Source organism: Biomphalaria glabrata, chromosome 8 (assembly GCF_947242115.1).
Source record: "Biomphalaria glabrata chromosome 8, xgBioGlab47.1, whole genome shotgun sequence".
NCBI lineage: Eukaryota > Metazoa > Mollusca > Gastropoda > Planorbidae > Biomphalaria > Biomphalaria glabrata.
In genome coordinates, this window is record NC_074718.1 from 29,533,167 (window position 1) to 29,554,488 (window position 21,322).

A 21,322-nucleotide genomic window follows, 5' to 3' on the forward strand; every position below is an offset into this window, starting at 1 on the left:
TGGTATCTCAAACAAGGGAAAAAACTTGTACCTGATTAAAGTGATGGTATAAGCTGAATTAGTCCCCCTTTTAGGTCGTCGTCTGAGTCTTAGTGAACACAACATGAAAATTAGGACGACACTATAGAAACAATAGATAACTATTACAATCTCCCATGTTTATAAGCTCTTCACTAGCAGAAGGGTTACCATGTCTGGTTGAGAAGCATGGGAAGGCTTGAGCCATGAGTTCGAATTCACGCTGTTGCCCCTTTTTAGTGGCCCCCGTAAGGGGAAAAGCCTCTATTAGGTTTGTGCAAAATGTCCGTCTGTCACACTCAGATCTCGAAAACTAAAAGAGAAATTAAAAATATTTTTCACCATGCGATGCCGCTTGAAGAGCTTAGGTGCAACGGCTACTTTTGGTTTTCTAAAAGCAAACCGTTTAATTTATAAAATTAATTATGCAAGCGACATTTCAGTTTAAGACTCTAGAGCCTAGATCTACCTCTAATTCTAGATCTAATTGAAAGAGGAAAGATCTACTTTATACTTAACATACAAAATAAAGTTCATTCATTTCATATTTTAATCACATTAACCCTCAAAATTTTCTGTTTCTAAAGCATTTTTCATACATTCGTTCGCTAACTTCCATTTTGACATACATTTTAATAGTCCCATTCATGTGTCATGCACACCGCTATGTAAACACACTATGATTGGATAGGCTACATGGGGCTCTATATTGGGGATATTAAATATACAAACATATAATAATTAATAAGCTTCTTGAGCCATTGAATTCACTCTTATAATAGTATCTAGACTCTAGATCTAGATCTAAATATACGTAGACCTACAAGCAAATGTTTTTATTTTTTTTTTTAAATGGATTTAGGTGGATTAGCTATTTTGATAGCTCCATTCATACAATTTTTTTTTTAATTCGCTTTCTTATAGCATTATTTTTTCGTTTAATTGTTTCCAAAACACTCTCGGTGACTATATCAACAGTGATACGCAAATTAAGACCCACGGGCCGCTGAATAAAGTTTTTTTGGTCTTGTTGTAGTCAAAATTATACGAACCTAAAACTGTTGCAACACTGAAATAATAACAAACGAATTGAATAATTTTAGATCTAGATAAACACAAAGAGCATCAACGTTTTCTTATATTTTCAATAACACATTATACTTTCTCACTCAGTTGCATTATACTTTCTCACTCAGTTGCATTATACTTTCTCACTCAGTTGCATGATCAAACAATAAACAAAGTACGTGATTATACAAACGTTTTTTTATTCATAACAAGTAACTAACCAATCAATTTGCAACAATAATTGCAAAGAAAACATGACAAGGCACTTTGTTTTTTTAAATTCTAATCCATACCCCCTCCCCTTTTAACCCCCGTGACATTCGTAGATGCCTTCAGATGCCAATGGGGGTCGTTATTGGTCAAGAAGAAGAGACAACAGTTCCAATGTAGAGACCGAATGAGAAGAAAAGGTTACAATGTTATGTTCTGGCAGAGGCGTAGTGAGCAAAACGAGTGCCCGGGGCAAGGTACATTATTGGCGCCCCCCCCCCCCCCCATGAACATCACATAGAAATTTAGGCCTATAAATAAAAAGTATTTAATAATAATATAACACAAATAACCTTAGAATATATTACCTAACTAAAATATCTACAATAATTATATTTTTGACGCCTCTCTGCGTGTGGCGCCCCTCTGGGGATGGTGCCCGGGGCATCGTACCCCATTACCACGCCTCTGTGTTATGGTTTTATCTTTGCTTTTCTAAATATGACGAGGTGAGCGGTTTAGTAAAGCGAGGCCAAGAAAGTAAAAAATTTAGATGTAAACATTTTAACGAAAGAAAAACTCATTTCCCTTGTTAAACACATTGTGTGGCTGAGTGGGATAAACCGCTTTTGTAAACTAAGGGTACACGCGACAGTTTAAATCCCGATGTAGACTTGGACATTTTTTATTTGACTTTTGACCCCAACTCGAGTTATGTAAATTTGTTGAGGGCTTAAAGGCAGCAAGGACGTCTTCTCCCAGATGTTTAGGTCATCTCTTTATTTGACCAACGGTTAACGAACAGTGTGTCATGCGGTCGGCACAACGAACAGCCGCCTTTACTTTCCCTCAGCTAAAGTCAGGCGCCCTAAAAATGCTGAAGTTCAAAAACCCCGTCTTCACCGAGATTCGAACCCAGGACCCCAGGTTCGAAAGCCAAGTGCTTAACCACTCAACTACCCCCACCAAATATCTACTAAAGAGATTTACTATCACTGAGCATACTATAGGGGTATGGAAAACGTGCATTACAAAGTAATAATAATACATAGCCAACTAGTATGTTCTCTTTCCTGGTCATAGCTAGACACACTAATAACATGGCATTGTTTGCACATAAATAAAGTTAGTAAAATCAGTGTCTGTTAACATTGAATGAAAGAGCTTTGAATTAATACAAAACGATACATTTCACGCACAACATCTTTCACTCTCTCACTATTTCACTTTATACAATGTCAATAAACACACGCACGCACACAGAGACAATCCTGTCCTGAACAATTTTCACGGGTGTTACAATGTATCCATCAAGATTCGCTTTTATCGAGACCAATCGATATAGAAGACCTGAACACTGACCTGCAACGTCATAACCCGTCGGCAGTTTAGACCAATAGCTCGACGCCACGTCACAGCTCTGCACAACTTGGTAACGAGCTATTGGTCTAAACTGCCCACAGACTGTGACGTTGGAGGTAAGTGTTGAGGTCTACTATAAAGAATGTTCTCGGTTTTATGTGAAGTGAAGTTGGCTGGTGGGAATGTAATGTCGGATGACTGAAGCATCTCTCACAATGACATTTAAAAAAAAAAAGAATATTTGGTCTCTTTGTCCACATGTTGATGTTTTTTTTTTTTGACAAAACTAAACAATACTTTAAAGTATGTTACATTGATACATTCTTCACAGACTACTTTGTGTATGTTATTAATCGTGAATGTAGACAAGTCTGTAATTAGGGCTAACTTTTAACGTAACCAAAACCAAGTCGATTGACTTAATTTGTAATTATTATATTATTCTAGACTATTAAGTATGAACAAAGTGATAAAATTATTATGCAGTTAGGGCACCTGGAATATCCTTCAAGCGAAAGAGTTGGCATAGTGTTTTTCAGACATTATTTTTAAATGAATAATCAGAAGCTTTTCTTCCCCCCTCCCCTTCCCAAGCAATCTGCCAGAGTGAAGAGTGAATGGTTACATTTGTTCACTGGCGGATCCAGAACTTTTGATTAGAGGGGGGGGGGTCCAAACCCTAACCCTATGATGATGTGTTCGTAGTTTCTTCACGTCACTGTGTATTCAAATAACAAATTCACTATTGGATAATAAATTCGTTTCACCTTTTGACACAGTAGCACATTTTCTTAAGCTTGAAGTTCTCAATACACGCTGATTGGTCTTCGTAAGCGTTGATCCTGCTGACGTCACCGCCTAGTTTAAAAGCGTGAAACACCGTATCGTACGCTACAGTCACCTCGAAGACGGCGCCCCCTGGGGCCGTTTTCAGAGTCACCTGGTAAACAACAGGCGCCTCGGTCCTGTTCCCGTAGACTACCGTCTGGTTGATGACGTCGTGGAAGCTGTCCTGAAACCTCAGGACATTCTCGTTGGACTTCATCTGAACTATGTCGAGAATCTCCGCCAGCGTGAGCTCGGCGCACAGGTGGGAGGCGGGTCTCAGCATGTCGTTGATTAGACTCACAACGCTCCGCGCGATGTCGCCGGCAAGTCTTCCGCCGAGGTCGACGCTCGCCTGCTCCAAACACAAACACCAGTGCGGGAGAATCTTGGCATTCTCACAAGTCCTCTCTTTCGGAATTTCCCTCAGCAGGCTGATCCCCCTGTCAGTAACGTTCGCTGTTTTATTTAGTCCGTCGAAATATAAAATGTCTTTCAATGTCTCATACACGTCAAACGGCGTGGTTAGCCTAAAAGTATTTTGTTTTAAATTTTTTACTAGTTCTGGGTATTTCTCGTGAAAGGAAGGCGGGAAAACTAAATACATAAATGGCAAACGCTCTTCAACCTTCCCGATGTACGAGGTTCTCATGTTGCCAAAGCGGTAGCCGTGATCACTGTAAAATATCAGAACCGTGTTATTGAAATGACCTTCCTTTTTAAACTGTTTCAAAAATTTGACATACGCGTAGTCCGCCGAGCCAGCTAGGTTAAGGCTGTCGTGCGTCAGCCTCGTTATGAAAGTAAATCCAAAATGAGGCTTGTTTTTGAAGACGCGGGAAAAGTCTGTGACGTAGTCGAGCACCATCGTGGTCTCCAGCTTGTCAGTGACGCAGTGGTGGTTCTTATTCCACACACTCTTATCTTTTTCCAAGGCCAGTTGCAAAGCCCGATTGTAGTAGTCGGCTGGCGGTGTATGAAATCCTTCTTTAGCGTAGACGAAAATGGCAATTTTGGGAGCGTCTTCGGCGTACAGCGTGCGATAGCCCGCATTAGAAAAGTTTTTCCAGAAGAAGGCGTATTCGTCGAATGGGTGCTTGTTCATCGTTTCGTTCCAACCGATTTCATGGACGAACTTGCCCATCATCATTGGCACAATGTTGACGAATGTATTGTCTGCTACTTTGTTGTAGCCCGCCATTTCAAAAGCCCGAAGTTCCGTGTGCAAAAAGTGCCTCGTTTGCGGCATCTGCCGGATAAAGTTGAGCCTCGAAACCGAGTCAACGCCGATCATGTGAACGTTGTACGTTTCTTTTGGATTGAACTTTTTCTTGTGCTGGTTGAATTTGTAGCTGCATCTTCTCTCCACTTCATCCTTGGGAGACACCGTTGCGTGGTATTGAGTTGACAGCTTTCCATCGCTTTGACTGAAGCAGGCTACCCTGATAAACTCATCTTTAGGCGGGATCAGTATGTCGTGGTCAAACATATTACTGTGATCACCGTACGCGAAATTGAAATCATTGGGCTTGGGTCTTAGGATGGGTTGATAGTGACAGCTTTTGAAGTCTCCGTTCAGCTCTTGTTCTATCCTAGTTCTGTTCAGCCTGAGAATAGACCCTTCAGTGTAAGTGATGGCGCGTCTTCCGACGCACAAGATTTCACCACGCCTACTCATTCTTGACATGACGGACGGGTCAAAAGGATCTATGTTTGGAATCTTACAGTGGGGGGTGTCTAGTAAAAATCCCATCTGGGGTGCCGCTTGATAGTATTGCTTCTGAGCTTGCTGGGAAGAGTCACGCAGCGAAGTTATTTGCTGGTAAATCAGCTGCGTATTCGTCCATATGGTCAGAAATAGAAATACGCCAGTAACTAGAGATAATATTATCAACAACTTCGTTAGTTTATAACGAGTCATTTTGCTCATCCTACAGTTCCGAGTTAACCTGCAATGAAGAAGATAGAAAGTATTTAAGTTTAACTAACCAATCCAAAAACTGAATTTTATTCAGTTAATTATGAATTTTCAAATTGCTTTATTTCAATCGCAGGGCAATGGTAATTCCACATAAACTTTGTAATGAAGTGTATAATTCCGAGATACTGACTCTAGCAGACATGAATTCCACCTTGATGATGATGAGGAAGTAGTTTTCCGAATCTCAAGGGAGGAAATAAAAGAAACATTATAAATGTTTAAATGCCTACGTTCGCATAAGTGTGTACACATATAGATGTGTGTGCACGTTTGATAGAAGTTAATATAAAGAACTGGGGTAATGTAGCTAAAGCACAAGGGAAACAACCCTAAGCAATGGAGACAATGTGGACAAAAATGTGACTAAGATGTTTAAAATGTTTAAATATCATTTAATTTTCTACACTCACTATTTGATTGTTTCTATTTAAGTACCGATTGTTGACATTCTCACTATATATATATTAAGTACCTTATATTTAAAAAATATTCACTATATGTTATTAGAAATAAATAAAAAAAAAAAACGCCATGTACAAAGCAATCTAAAACGTTAAAATATTATGACAACCTCAATGTAATTATTTGTATCGAAATACACCATACACTATGTACTCTATAATGTAACTATTTAATTTGTACGCTTACTAATAAAATATGTATCTTTTTGTTTTAAAAAGAAAACCCACTAATGAGGCTAATAGCCCAAAAAAAGAGGCAATGCCCAAAAAAAAGAGGCAAAGAAAAGAGGCAAAAGCCCAAGGATTCCTAGGATGTAAACAGCTCGACAACTGAAGTCAAAAGCTAAAAAGTTGAGGTATCCTAAAAGTGTTTAGTCCTAATTATTTAGAATTGACATTTATGAATATTATTGATTTTAGGGTAGAGAATTATCTAATTTGATTTTCATATGCTTGTACAATACTCAGGCAGTATTCCAGAAATGAGGTGTTGGTATGTTGATATTGTGTTGATAGTTCTGGGGTAGAGGATCCTTGTATCATTTTTCTGTCTCTGGTGGTTTCAATAGTTAGGTAGTATGTATTTGCTATTAAATAATATTTCTATTACTATTATTACAATTTTGGGTTAATCACTTTTCAATTGTTTATGATTTAATACTTGTGAATTATAAGAACTTACAAATAAAAAAAAAGCCCACAAAAGAGGCAAGAGGGACCATAAAAGAGGAATATAAAGCCCAAAAAAGAGGCAAAGAAAAGAGAGCTAATGCCCAAGGATTCCTATGATGATAAAGCTAAAATTGAATAGCGCAAATTCTGAGGTTTCCTATTTATAAAAATAAAAAATGCAAAAAAAAAATATTAAAAAAAAAATATTAGTGTATGTAAGGTGACCGATGAGAAAGCTGATACTAGTTGATATTACGACATAAAAAAAAAGAAATTATTATTCACAATTATTCTAATAATTCACAATGTTTCAAAAATTAAAGTATTTATAAGTTCTATTGTTTAATCTTCTAAGATCCTTTAAAATGCATAGCATAGATATTGACTCATAATGTTTTGATGAAGATATTTGAAAACGTCTCCGCTAACGTAATTCCTAACTTTCCTATGGCAGAATGGTCGAATTGCTACAGACTCACGTGCATCGCTATGTCAACAACTCATCTGGCTTGACAAAAAAAAAGGTTACCGCAAATACGTCTGATCTAACACGTAGATAATCTTACAATAATCACGTCCATTACAGACGAACATGCCAGGAGCATGGAGGCGCGGTGGCTGAGTGGTAAAGCGCTTCGGTTCCAAACCGAGGTCCATGGTTCGAATCCTGGTGAAAACTGGGATTTTTAATTCCGGGAGCTTTGGGCACCTCAGAGTCCACCTAGCTCTAATAGGTACCTGACATTAGTTTGCGTAAGTAAATGCGGTCGGTCGTTGTGCTGGCAACATGACACCCTCGTAGACCGTGGGTCACAGAAACAGATGCCCTTTACATCATCTGCCCTATAGATTGCAAGGTCTGAAAGGGGAACTTTATGCCAGGAGCATGATTTTCTTAAACTCAGAAAGCAGTAAAACGCTTGGGATCGAAGCTGAGACTCTTCAGGGGGAGATTTCAGCGCTCCCCCTAGACCCTCTTGTTGTCTGGATGAGAAATGGTGCTGACACTCCAACCCTAGCTTCAGAAAGAAATTGTTTCTTGTATACAGAAAACTCTAACATATCTTTTTGTAAACGCTCTTAAACTAAAAGGAAGACTCTTGTTTGTTCTTTTCTCACATTCAACCTTGGATAATGGCAGGTGGCAGCATTATATTATTCTTGAATCCAGGCCAACGGTTACTTTTGTTTTGCTACTGCTGCAAACCCATGTCCCATACACCATAATGTCGGGCCTCTCTGGCTGTACAGTGTACCACGACATTGAGGAACCGGACTTTACCGGACAGTGCCTCAAGAAACAGTAAAACACGTAAAAAGTAGCGCTTGCTGTAGAATGTCTCTTTGTTAAAGTACTTATGCCTACAGGATGTCTCGATGTCTCTTTGTTAAAGTATTTATGCCTACAGGATGACTCGATGTCTCTTTGTTAAAGTATTTATGCCTACAGGATGACTCGATGTCTCTTTGTTAAAGTATTTATGCCTACAGGATGACTCGATGTCTCTTTGTTAAAGTACTAATGCCTACAGGATGACTCGATGTCTCTTTGTTAAAGTATTTATGCCTACAGGATGACTCGATGTCTCTTTGTTAAAGTACTAATGCCTACAGGATGACTCGATGTCTCTTTGTTAAAGTACTAATGTCTACAGGATGACTCGATGTCTTTTTTTGTGACTCTCAAACCGTACTAGTTGGGGGAAGGCAGGAACATATTCTTGAACAGAACTTTGCTTCTGAGAAGACTGATATTTGTTTTTAGGCATTTTAAAATAATTTCACGTGCTGGGGTAGTCAAATAGTCTTTAAGTGTCGTCTCATTTGAATAGTTAGACCAAAATTAACTGGGGAAAAAAATCTTACATATGCCAATCAGCATGATAATATTAAATGTGTCTTGACATCAACAATTTTCAGACACTTAAGAAGTAATGTGTGTGTGTATGTGCCTGAGGAAGAACCTCTGTAGTTATATTTATATTTTTATTTTATTTTTTTTCTGACAACTAAACAAAACATAAAGCAAATATCACTGTGAATTTTTTTTTTTTTAATTGCCCTAAATTTAGATTTGTTTACCTACAATATAATATCAACTCGATAACGTATTGGCCACGAAAACGAATACACAGACACACACATATATATATATATATATATATATATATACTGACATCTCTTGCAAGCAAGCACGGCTAATCTAGTTTTAAATCACTCACATTTCTCCTGATTTCCTCCTGGTTGCGAGTACACGTCTACTCCCATGTTGTGTATGCTCCGCACATGAGATGAAGAGATCGACTCACCTTCCTTGTAGTCCCCAGGTGATGTAGAACAAGGTCCCGCCCTGCCTCCATCACGAGCGCCTTAGGCTACGCTTCAACAGAACAAAAGGTGAGCAACAAATGTAACTCGTTGTACAGGTCACGGCGGGAAACACAATTGTTTTGATCTGAGGGGAAAAAACAAAACTATGAACTAATGCCTAGTTGATGAAACAAATATCACATTGACAAGCACATATAGGCCTACAGGGTACAAGGGTGGTGATGTAGGTAAATAAGATTTAACTTTAAAAAATATTTAACAGATATCCGTAAATATAAAAAAAAATGAGGTGAAGGCAGAAACTGTTTGGGTGTTTCGGGAGTCATTATGTCATACATTCACGTCTAAAGGAGGATGGCATAATAGAGATGTCCCCGTAAGTGCTATTAAATATCAACTGTAAAATTTATCATGATAAAATAAAGTTCCCCTTTCAGACCTTGCCATCTATAGGAGAAAGAATGTAAAGTTCATCTGTTTTTATGGTAGACAGTTAACGAGGGTGTCATGTGGTAAGCACAAGTATAAATGCCCAGTCTTCATCGACATTCGAACACGAAACCCCTTCGTCGGAAGTTAAGTATTGCAACACTCGGCCACCAAGTCCCTAAAATCATAGTTCATCATAATTATTTGTAGAGGAATCTGTTAAGTTTATGAACAGTGGTGAAAAGGTAACTTTGTGTGACGGTCACTTCAAACGAATATGAGCGCGTGAACTAGTGTACGTTCAATACCTGCTTTTATGATGCTAATATTGAACATAGAAATATTATAGAAGTACAAGCCTTCATTTATTCCTAAGACCTGGTGCCTCGCGGAATCACGTTTTAAAAATTTCAATACGTTCTTTATTATGCTAATATTGAACATAGAAATATTATAGAAGTACAAGCCTTCATTTATTCCTAAGTCCTGGTGCCTCGCGGAATCACGTTTTAAAAATTTCAATACCTGCTTTTATTATGCTAATATTGAACATAGAAATATTATAGAAGTACAAGCCTTCATTTATTCCTAAGACCTGGTGCCTCGCGGAATCACGTTTTAAAAATTTCAATACGTTCTTTATTATGCTAATATTGAACATAGAAATATTATAGAAGTACAAGCCTTCATTTATTCCTAAGACCTGGTGCCTCGCGGAATCACGTTTTAAAAATTTCAATACGTTCTTTATTATGCTAATATTGAACATAGAAATATTATAGAAGTACAAGCCTTCATTTATTCCTAAGTCCTGGTGCCTCGCGGAATCACGTTTTAAAAATTTCAATACCTGCTTTTATTATGCTAATATTGAACATAGAAATATTATAGAAGTACAAGCCTTCATTTATTCCTAAGTCCTGGTGCCTCGCGGAATCACGTTTTAAAAATTTCAATACCTGCTTTTATTATGCTAATATTGAACATAGAAATATTATAGAAGTACAAGCCTTCATTTATTCCTAAGACCTGGTGCCTCGCGGAATCACGTTTTAAAAATTTCAATACCTGCTTTTATTATGCTAATATTGAACATAGAAATATTATAGAAGTACAAGCCTTCATTTATTCCTAAGACCTGGTGCCTCGCGGAATCACGTTTTAAAAATTTCAATACCTGCTTTTATGATGCTAATATTGAACATAGAAATATTATAGAAGTACAAGCCTTCATTTATTCCTAAGTCCTGGTGCCTCGCGGAATCACGTTTTAAAAATTTCAATACCTGCTTTTATTATGCTAATATTGAACATAGAAATATTATAGAAGTACAAGCCTTCATTTATTCCTAAGTCCTGGTGCCTCGCGGAATCACGTTTTAAAAATTTCAATACCTGCTTTTATTATGCTAATATTGAACATAGAAATATTATAGAAGTACAAGCCTTCATTTATTCCTAAGACCTGGTGCCTCGCGGAATCACGTTTTAAAAATTTCAATACCTGCTTTTATTATGCTAATATTGAACATAGAAATATTATATAAGTACAAGCCTTCATTTATTCCTAAGACCTGGTGCCTCGCGGAATCACGTTTTAAATTTCAATACGTTCTTTATTATGCTAATATTGAACATAGAAATATTATAGAAGTACAAGCCTTCATTTATTCCTAAGTCCTGGTGCCTCGCGGAATCACGTTTTAAAAATTTCAATACCTGCTTTTATTATGCTAATATTAAACATAGAAATATTATAGAAGTACAAGCCTTCATTTATTCCTAAGACCTGGTGCCTCGCGGAATCACGTTTTAAAAATTTCAATACGTTCTTTATTATGCTAATATTGAACATAGAAATATTATATAAGTACAAGCCTTCATTTATTCCTAAGACCTGGTGCCTCGCGGAATCACGTTTTAAAAATTTCAATACCTGCTTTTATTATGCTAATATTGAACATAGAAATATTATAGAAGTACAAGCCTTCATTTATTCCTAAGACCTGGTGCCTCGCGGAATCACGTTTTAAAAATTTCAATACGTTCTTTATTATGCTAATATTGAACATAGAAATATTATATAAGTACAAGCCTTCATTTATTCCTAAGGCCTGATGCCTCGCGGAATCACGTTTTAAAAATTTCAATACGTTCTTTATTATGCTAATATTGAACATAGAAATATTATATAAGTACAAGCCTTCATTTATTCCTAAGACCTGGTGCCTCGCGGAATCACGTTTTAAAAATTTCAATACGTTCTTTATTATGCTAATATTGAACATAGAAATATTATATAAGTACAAGCCTTCATTTATTCCTAAGTCCTGGTGCCTCGCGGAATCACGTTTTAAATTTCAATACGTTCTTTATTATGCTAATATTGAACAAAGAAATATTATAAAAGTACAAGCCTTAATTTATTCTTAAGTCTCCTTTTGAATTACTTAATAAATACAAAAGTTCAAGTTATTATTATTTTCTTGGAAACGAACAAATATTCATTCTCTGGCACTGCCATATTGGAAATCGGAACCCATGATCACCTGCTGACTATCGTAAAAAGAAAATGCAAACTCGAACTGTAGTTTCATGTTATTAGGTCTTTAGGGCTCGTAAAGATCATTATTATTATTATAATGTTAGAAATGAACGAGTAGTCATTCTCTGGCGCTGCCAGGGTCGATTTTCGCTAAAGAGAAACAAAATTCATCGTAGTCCCTTTAACAGCTTCCACTGAGGAATTTTCTGGTGATGTGGCAGGTCTGCAGCAGTACCGCCCTCTGACAGGCAACGAAGATGTTCCTAGGAATGTTAAGGGCCTTGAAGGTGTCTGTGAGGTCAGTTGTTATTATCCCCTCGGTTGATATAACAATGGGGTATATTGTTATTTTGGACAATTTCCATAGACGCTTAATCTCCAAGCCTAGGTTCCCATATTTTCTTTGTTTTTCTATCTCAGTTTTTCTTAAATTATGAGACAGTGGTACGGCGATATCGATAATGGTAGCGGTTTTTTCTTTTTTATCGATGAACAGCAGATCCGGGTGATTGAAATCTACCGTTTTGTCGGTCAGAATAGGCCTATCCCAGTACAGCAGATGTTCAGTAGACTCGAGAACCTCTTGCGGAGAGTATTTATAATAAGGGGGAGTGTCCTTACCGATCAATTTGTACGTCAAAGCCAGGTGTTGGTGTATTAACTTTGCAACTTGGTTATGGCGACCCAGGTAGGCTGATTCTGATAGGGCTGGACATCCTGCCATAATGTGTTCAATCGACTCGCCCACATTTCCACATTTTCGGCATTTGTCGACAACATTGAGTTTCAGGATATGCTTCTCGTAATTTTTTGTCCTGATTACTCTGTCCTGTATTGCTGTAACAAAGCCTTCTGTTTCAGGGTAGAGATGACCGGCTTTGAGCCATGTTAAGGAAGCAGCCTTGTCGATGTTGTCCCCCTCTAATAAAGCCGTGGAGTGTTTTTTCTTCCCATTGGTGAATCTCATGCCTTACGTCGTCCAAACCGACATTGACATCAGCATTGTGTAGGTTCAGAAGGGTTGCATCGGAGTCGTATTTCCGTAGGAAGGAAACTAATTTGTTGCTGGAGGCGAGCAGTTTTGATCGTATTTTTAAAAACTTGCATCTTACACAATTTGAAGATGTTATTATTATTATTATTATTATTATTATTATCATTGTTCTGTGAAAGACTCCATTTGCATTTCTTTCCTTCTCGTGTGATGTAAGGTACAGATTTAGTGATGAAGTTAGTTTTAGGATTTATAGAATGTAATGAGTTTAAGTAATGGGGGGGGGGGGGGTAAAGGTAATTGTGAAGCAAATGTTGATTATATGTCATTAGTATTCATCACAGGGATAGGTTTGATATTACTTTGCTCGTGGTATGGTCGCATATTTCTATTAATTGTATTGTTTTCTAACCACTTTTAAAAACACACTCTCTCATTTTCCAAATTTCGTTACCTCCGGGGCTATATATAAACTAAATAACATTTCCGTCAGGCGGCTGTGATATATGGACTGACTTTTTGACCTTTACAACCAACCGTCGACATTTCTATGAGTTCCCACATCCGTCGAATTTCAAAACTTTGTGTACAGTGTTCTTCACACACCCTCCCTCCCCCCAGACTCTACATTGCAGCGGAATAAAAGGAAAACGTGAAGTTTGTAATAGACTGCACCATTCCGTCTTACAAACAGTCACCAAGAGATGCAGTACAAATAGATAGATCATTTGATTAACTCTTATGGTCTGTAAAGTGAACAAAAAACAAAGAACAATTAGGTAGCCGTCGTTTGAATGTGTGTGTGTGTGTCTCTCTCTCTCTCTCTCTCTCTATCTATCTATCTCTATCTATCTATCTATCTATCTATCTATCTATCTATCTATCTATCTATCTATCTATCTATCTATCTATCTATCTATCTATCTATCTATCTATCTATCTGTCTGTCTATCTGTCTGTAATAATACTACCTTGAATGAAGCACTTCTGAGTGCTTCCCAAGTAAGAGAGGAGATCAATCAATCTTGTTAGTTAGTTTTTTTTTTCTATACCTATGTTCCTATTTCCCTAGCTTTGCTGAACTAGAATTTTGTTATTCTGAAATTGAGATTTAGAATGCAGCATTTGTTGATACACACAGTCCACACCAGTAATGAGGATTATAAGAATATTCGAATCATGATCACATAGAATTTGGATCCCTCAACTCAAGAAAACATTAAGAAACTAGAACAGACACAAAATAGAGCAGTGAGATTCATAACAAACGAATATTCACATTTGACTAGAGTAACACCTTTAGTAAAATCACTAAATTTAGAAAGCCTTCAGGACAGAAGACTCAAAGGTAAACTAGCAATTATACATAAAACATTGAACCATAATCTTCAAATACAAAAACAAAATTTAATAAAATACTCTGAAAGACACAAAGATAAAGGCACATTCCTCGTCCCATATGCTAGGACAAATTTGTACAAATACTCCTTCTTCCCTAGTGCTATTAGAGCATGGAATGGGTTGCCTGAGCTAGCCAGGAAAACCAGTGACTTGGCAGAATTTAAGTCATTGGTTAATATGCATGACTAAATGCATGACGCGTAGGACGTAATCATCTTTTTTTTTTTGAAGTAACGTCTGTATTATATAAGAAGGATGACCTGCAGACCACTTAAAAAAAAACGCGAACTGTATGGTCATGTCACGAGGTTCTTAGGGCTCGCAAAGATCTTCATGCAGTGAACAATAACAGGGAAAAGAAGAAAAGGCAGACAGAGAAATCGATGGGAAGAAGGGACTGTCATTGACTGACCAACGGTCGGTCCAACAGGTTAAGAGATAGGCGAAGATAAAGGATGTATATTTATATACTAGCCGGATATTACCGGTGGACAGCGGGCCTTAGTTTTGGGTATCTCTAATCTAATGAATTGGATTTAGATCTATGTCAAACTTGGCCAATGTTTCTTTAGCATTTTTTTCTTTCCCCACGAAAATAGAAGAAGATTGTGACAAGGGGTTTACCAGTTAAGCCGAAATAGTCACATCAAATATATGTAACTGTGAAAACGGGTTTACCCGATTTGTTAAAAAGTTTCGTTATTTAATAGACATAAATTTAGCTATTTTGTATACATACATACATACATACATACATACACACATGCATACATATACCTTACTTTCTGCTTTCTATATTAGACATGTACTTTGCGCCGTCTACGCCAATGGATTTTCTTTTGCCGTGTATCCCGCGGCCTTTGTAAGTGATCTTCAGCATGTATCTGTAATGTTACACAATAACCCGTCCCTTGCTTGGTTCGAATTAACCAGTAGACATTTTCTAAATCAGCTCTCGCTTAGAAAATAATTGCTCTCCTGAATTGTTGCCGCCGCCACGCAGGGTATAAGCGTAGGCGCCTCTGCCGCTGACTTTTTATTGCAACGCAAATACGTTTTCAGCCGGCTCCTCGCTGGGCGTCGACAAATACCCGAAAGGAGGTTCTATCTTTAGATTATGGCAGCAGCTTCCTTTCCCCCCTCCCCCAATAATTGTTGCTGCTGATGTGAAATATAACGTATTTTTAGATCAGTGGTTTCTTAAGTGGGGTAATATAAAATATGTGCAATTAAAAGAGGTGAATTTGTAGAAAAAAAAAGTTTTCAATCGGATTGCTTCCGGTGCTGTTCCAGGTGATGTCTAGCCCCCCCCCCCCCCTGTGATTCATATCAATTTGTTAAAAAAAAAAATATTTTAACAGTGAAATGATGTGTGATTACATTTTCAGTTGGAAGTTGTTGTTTTTTGTTGTTGTTGTTTTTAAACATATATCTAGCTAATGTCAAAGTTTGCAGAGAGGAACTGTAAACATCTTAAATGTATAGTCTACAAATATTGATGACTTATGTTGCACAAATGTATTCTCACGCAACGCTTCGGTCTATTTCACGAAGAATAGTTCTGAAAACGGAAAGTGGTCTCTCTGCGTAAAACGATTAAACAAGACTCTTAAGATTTAATACTTCTCTGTACAATGGATAAGTCCATCGAATTAGATCTGTGTGTTTCACCTAACATCAGTCATTAGATTTAGTTTGATTAGCCTGGCAATGATATTTTTAGGAAAAAAATGTGCAAAAAAAAGGTCGATCAAAGTTTAATTGATAACGCTCTCTTCCAACTCCCGAAACTGAGCAGACTGTCGAAATTAAATCAAAAGTCTATTACATTTATCTGTTTTAGCTGTGCGTTGCCTATGTGTAGCTGTAAGTTGTCTGTGTGTAGCTGTAAGTTGGCTGTGTGTAGCTGTAAGTTGGCTGTGTGTAATTGTAAATTGTCTGAGTGTAGCTGTGAGTTGCTTGTGTGAAGCTGTAAGTTGCTGTGTGTAGCTCTAAGTTGCCTGTGTTTAGCTGTAAGTTGCCTGTGTGTAGCTGTGAGTTGCCTGAGTTTAGCTGTAAGTTGACTGTGTCTAGCTGTAAGTTGCTTGTGTGTAGCTGTAAGTTGCCTGTGTCTAGCTGTAAGTTGCTTGTGTGTAGCTGTAAGTTGCTTGTGTGTAGCTGTAAGTTGCCTGTGTCTAGCTGTAAGTTGCTTGTGTGTAGCTGTAAGTTGCCTGTGTCTAGCTGTAAGTTGCTTGTGTGTAGCTGTAAGTTGCCTGTGTCTAGCTGTAAGTTGTTTGTGTGTAGCTGTAATTTGCTTTTTTGTAGCTGTAAGTTGCTTCTGTGCAGCTGTAAGTCGCCTGTGTAAGCTGTATTACCTGTGTGCAGTTCTAATTTGCCTGTGTGTAGTTTAAAACATAAACAGGTTCATATTGTAGACAACATTAAGATGACGTGGTTGGCAACAGCATAAATAATTAGGCGGTTGACATGACATTAATAGTTCATATTCGCTTTGCTAGTCTAGACTAAAAATACGGGATGTGGTTAGAGATATGACATAGAAGATTTTGGTTTGGAGATATAGTATTAATGTTATGTTTTGAAAAATTGTATAAGTATCATATGCATAAATGTATTAGTGTATTGTCACAAATCAATTCTATTATTCCAGCTAATGATTTCTACACAAGACGGTGCGCAAAATGTTTCCTGAGAGTCTATTTATTTGACTCTACCACTTAACACATTCGGGAATTCCCAGAGACGTAGATGTAGATGTCTAGAAAAAAAAATCTAAGATGATTATATTTTGAAAATTGTATAACGGTAAAACCAGAGTTTCCCTTATGCGGCCAATTAGCTACCAATATTTTTCCCGAAAATATACATAAGCTGTTTCATTTCTAATTAAAATTGCTATAGCCGTTTTTGAGAGCTGATAATAGAAATTGTAAAAATAAAAGTAATAATAATTAGTATAAATTTTTAGAGATAAATGAAATGAATATGGCCTAATGTCCTTTAGGATGTTGTATAACCACGCAAACTTTTAAAAGCTATTTTTTCGAACTCACAAAAAATGATATGGTTTAGTAATCTACTCACAAAATTATAGTTTTCAGATATTTCAAGTTTATGGTATTGTGATCATCCCTTCAAATTTATACTGGACATTGCACGATCAAGTTTATCTCTTAAACTGTTAAAGGCGATATAAAGAGCGCTGATTACAGATGTTCATGTAGAAAAATGTGAGTTGTTAAGAGTAACAAAAAAACTAAAACAAATTAATTCCACTTATCTTATTCATGGCAAACCAGTAACACAGACTAAAAACGCAAAATACCTAGGTGTTATAATAAATGAAAAACTGTCATGGAATCCACATATTGATGAAACTATTAAAAAATCAAACAAAGCATTAGGGTTTATTAAAAGAAATTTCTATAAATCAAATAAGAACATAAAACTAAAATGTTATTTAACCTTGGTTAGGCCAATAATAGAATATGCATCCTCCGTTTGGGACCCCTCAACTCAAGAAAACATTAAGAAACTGGAAGAGACACAAAATAGAGCAGTGAGATTCATAACAAACGAATATTCACATTTGACTAGAGTAACACCTTTAGTAAAATCACTAAATTTAGAAAGCCTTCAAGACAGAAGACTCAAAAGTAAAGTAGCAATTATACATAAAACACTGAACCATAATCTTCAAATACAAAAACAAAATAAATTTAATAAAATACTCTAAAAGACACAAAGATAAAGGCACATTCCTCGTCCCATATGCTAGGACAAATTTGTACAAATACTCCTTCTTCCCTAGTGCTATTAGAGCATGGAATGGGTTGCCTGAGCTAGCCAGGAAAACCAGTGACTTGGCAGAATTTAAGTCATTGGTTAATATACATGACTAAATGCATGACGCGTAGGACGTAATCATCTTTTTTTTTTTTTGAAGTAACGTCTGTATTATATAAGATAAGATATCAAGTAAAAATAGTTCAAGCGTAGGCATTTTAAAGGTGATTAACAACAACCCAACAGCTATAGTACACTGTCACTAAATAGTTTCTTACAACTTGGCTGATATAAAGTAGTTACTAAGATTAGTTCTGTGTTAGAATGTAGACACTACTGACGTGTACAAGACGTAGACTCAGCCTTTCTCCGAAATGTGTGTGTGTGTGTGTGAGAGAGTGAGGGAGAAATGTTAACAAGAAGATGTTGTTCTCCTTCTCCAAGTATGTGTGGGAGAAAGCGTCATATGAAAACTAACGTGTAAACTCATTAGTTCCGCAAACAAACAAAATTAACTTCAGGAAGTCACGTAGTGTGTTTGTTTACAAAAGCATTAAGACAATAAATGTTTTCATAATGCTCATCTCTCTCTCTCTCTCTCTCTCATCATCCAACTCTGTTTATTTAATTTTTACCAGGTACTGACGAAGAACCCAAAAGCAATACAGCCCCCACACATACACAGCACAGATCAACATTTCCTCATCGTTCAGTCCCACATTAAGTCTCTCCCCAGGAGAGTCTCGTGTATGTCAGACGACTGCATTGTTGGCGCGAGAAGTGCTACAACCAATACACAAACAGCAGGTAACACAAGTCAAAGTTCACGTGCAAAAGAGCAGATGTGTCGCTAAAGTTATAAAAATAGAGCAATATTACTTCTATTAATATTAGGGCTACTTACCTGATTTAATTTCGTTATTCGGGGGGTCTCATTAAGATTCCAGATAGTGACAGAATGTTATTTACAGAAATTAATGTTAACAGTTCCGAGTTTAATTTTCACCAAATGGAAGTTGCTCCATCAGCAGACGGGATGAGCTTGTCAAAACTTGGCCTGGAAGCAAGGGGTGATCATCACAACTGAATGTCTGGAACCGTTCTTTGTTTGGGTGGCTATCACCTAGTACAACTTTTACGTTGCTATCTATAGAAGGAGATAAAACCGTAACAGTTCTGAGTGTGGATTTTAATGTTTTCTTTGAAACTATTTTATATCACTTACAGATTAAGTAGAAAATGTGCCCTACTTACATGGTTTTAAAGAGGCTTATTATTTATGAATAGCTCAATTATGCGAAAATTCATAAACCACAACGGCAGATGAGTACATAAAACGTAGCGTTTTAACAGTTTACACAGCCCCGCAATGTTGGCCCAGCAGACGGAAGGCCTGCACGCTGCCAGAAACAGTCAGGGGTCTTCCGGGAGGCATAGCAGACGGGGTGCCAGGGCGAATTTATCGCGGCCAGGTGCTATCAGGTTCCAGTAAACACATGGAAGGTTTTAAGATGAGCGAAGCCACAACGTGGAGAAGAGAGAGGGTAGCGTGTGGACGTTGGAGGCGGAATGATACAGGAATGTGCGCGGATGTTTTTTTTTTCCCAAGCTGTGATTGTATCAAGTAAGAATAACTGTACAGGAGCGAATCATTCAAGAGTTTGTGGGAAAGGGAAAGGGGGGAGATGGGGGAGTGTTGTGGACTAAAAACAAACAAGGGGAACCTGGAAGTGAACTATTCAAGAGCATAAGTTGAGATTTACCTGTGTGGAGGACGAGTCACACATTTGACAGTATCTGGTGTACTGTAACTGTACAGTAGTCGAGTCAGTACACTAGGGAATTGTATTAGGTTTTAGTCGTTTAAACGTTTTTCAGTACTACAAATGTCCCCTGCTAAATCCAATTAATTATTATTATTGTTATTATTATTATTATTATTATTATTGTTATTATTTATATAATTATTGTTATTATTATTATTATCATTATTATTATTGTTGTACTATGAACTACTTAATTATAATAATAATAATTATAGCTTTTATATAGCGCTACTTTCATACTTATAGCATGCTCAGAGCGCTATGGTCCAATCTCATTTATGGACCAGTGGAGGAGGGGGGGTATGTGAGAGAAGGTTTTCCGTGCTGCGCTCAGTAAACACAACTCTGCCCGAGTCGAGTCATTGGTAGCCAAGTTAAGCTGTGTTCATGCGTACTTGGTGTCTCGACCACGCTTCCCACTACTTGTCATTCTCTGGCCAGGGCGGCAGCCAGGGTAGTCCGTTTAACAGTATACACTTAGGAAGTCTCTGTTGATGCGACAGGCTTGCACGTAACGAGTATCTTCTTAGGAATGTTTAGGGCCACAAAGGTGAGTGCGAGGTCAGTTTTCACTAGCCCTTCGGTTGATATAACAACAGAGTGTTGTTTTTTTTTCATAATCGCTTTAATCTCTTCTAAAATTAGGCTTTCATATTTTTTCCCACTTTTTTTCTTATATATATATATATATATATATATATATATATATATATATATTATCTATATTATCGCTTTTATATGGCGTTACTTTCATGCTTATAGCATGCTCAGAGCGCTTTTGGTCCAATCTCATTTGTGGGCCTGTGGGGGGAGGGGTATCTAGGAGTTGGTTTTCCGTGCTGCCTTTAGGCGCTCAGTAAACACAACTCTGCCCGAGTTGGGTGTCAAACCTCGAGCCCCCTTCTAGGTAGCCAAGCCAAGACAAGTTCAAGCGCACTTGCTCTCTCCACCACGCTTCCCATAATTATTATTATTATTATGTCGGAAACGAACGAATAGTCATTCTCTGGCGCTGCCAGGGTCGAGTTTCGTTAAAGAGAAACAAAATTCATCGTAGTCCCTTTAACAGTTTCCACTCAGGAATTTTCTGGTGATGTGGCAGGCAACGAGGATGTTCCTAGGAATGTTAAGGGCTTTGAAGGTATATGTGAGGTCAGTTGTTACTATCACCTCGGTTGATATAACAATAGGGTATCCCAGTACAGCAGATGTTCAGTAGACTTAAGAACCGCATAAGGCGAGTATTTATAATATGGAGGAGTATCCTTACCGATCAAATTGTGTGTCAAAGCCAAGTGTTGGTGTATTAACTTTGCAACTTGGTTATGGCGACCTAGGTAGGCTGATTCTGATAGGGCTGGACATCGTGCCTTAATGTGTTCAATAGACTCGCCCACATTTCCACATGTTCGG

At 37.4% G+C, this 21,322-nt stretch overlaps 1 protein-coding gene across 1 annotated transcript; it reads right to left on the reverse strand.

Moving 5' to 3' along the window:
- Nucleotides 1-1,266: 1,266 nt before the first annotated feature.
- On the reverse strand, nucleotides 1,267-19,585 carry LOC129921593 (uncharacterized). Its single transcript, XM_056037319.1, has 4 exons — nucleotides 19,338-19,585; nucleotides 18,988-19,230; nucleotides 8,820-9,052; nucleotides 1,267-5,432 (listed from the first exon to the last, which is right to left on the reverse strand). Coding segments are annotated over exons 3-4 (2,013 nt in total). The 5' UTR covers nucleotides 8,822-9,052; nucleotides 18,988-19,230; nucleotides 19,338-19,585; the 3' UTR covers nucleotides 1,267-3,421.
- Nucleotides 19,586-21,322: the final 1,737 nt, after the last annotated feature.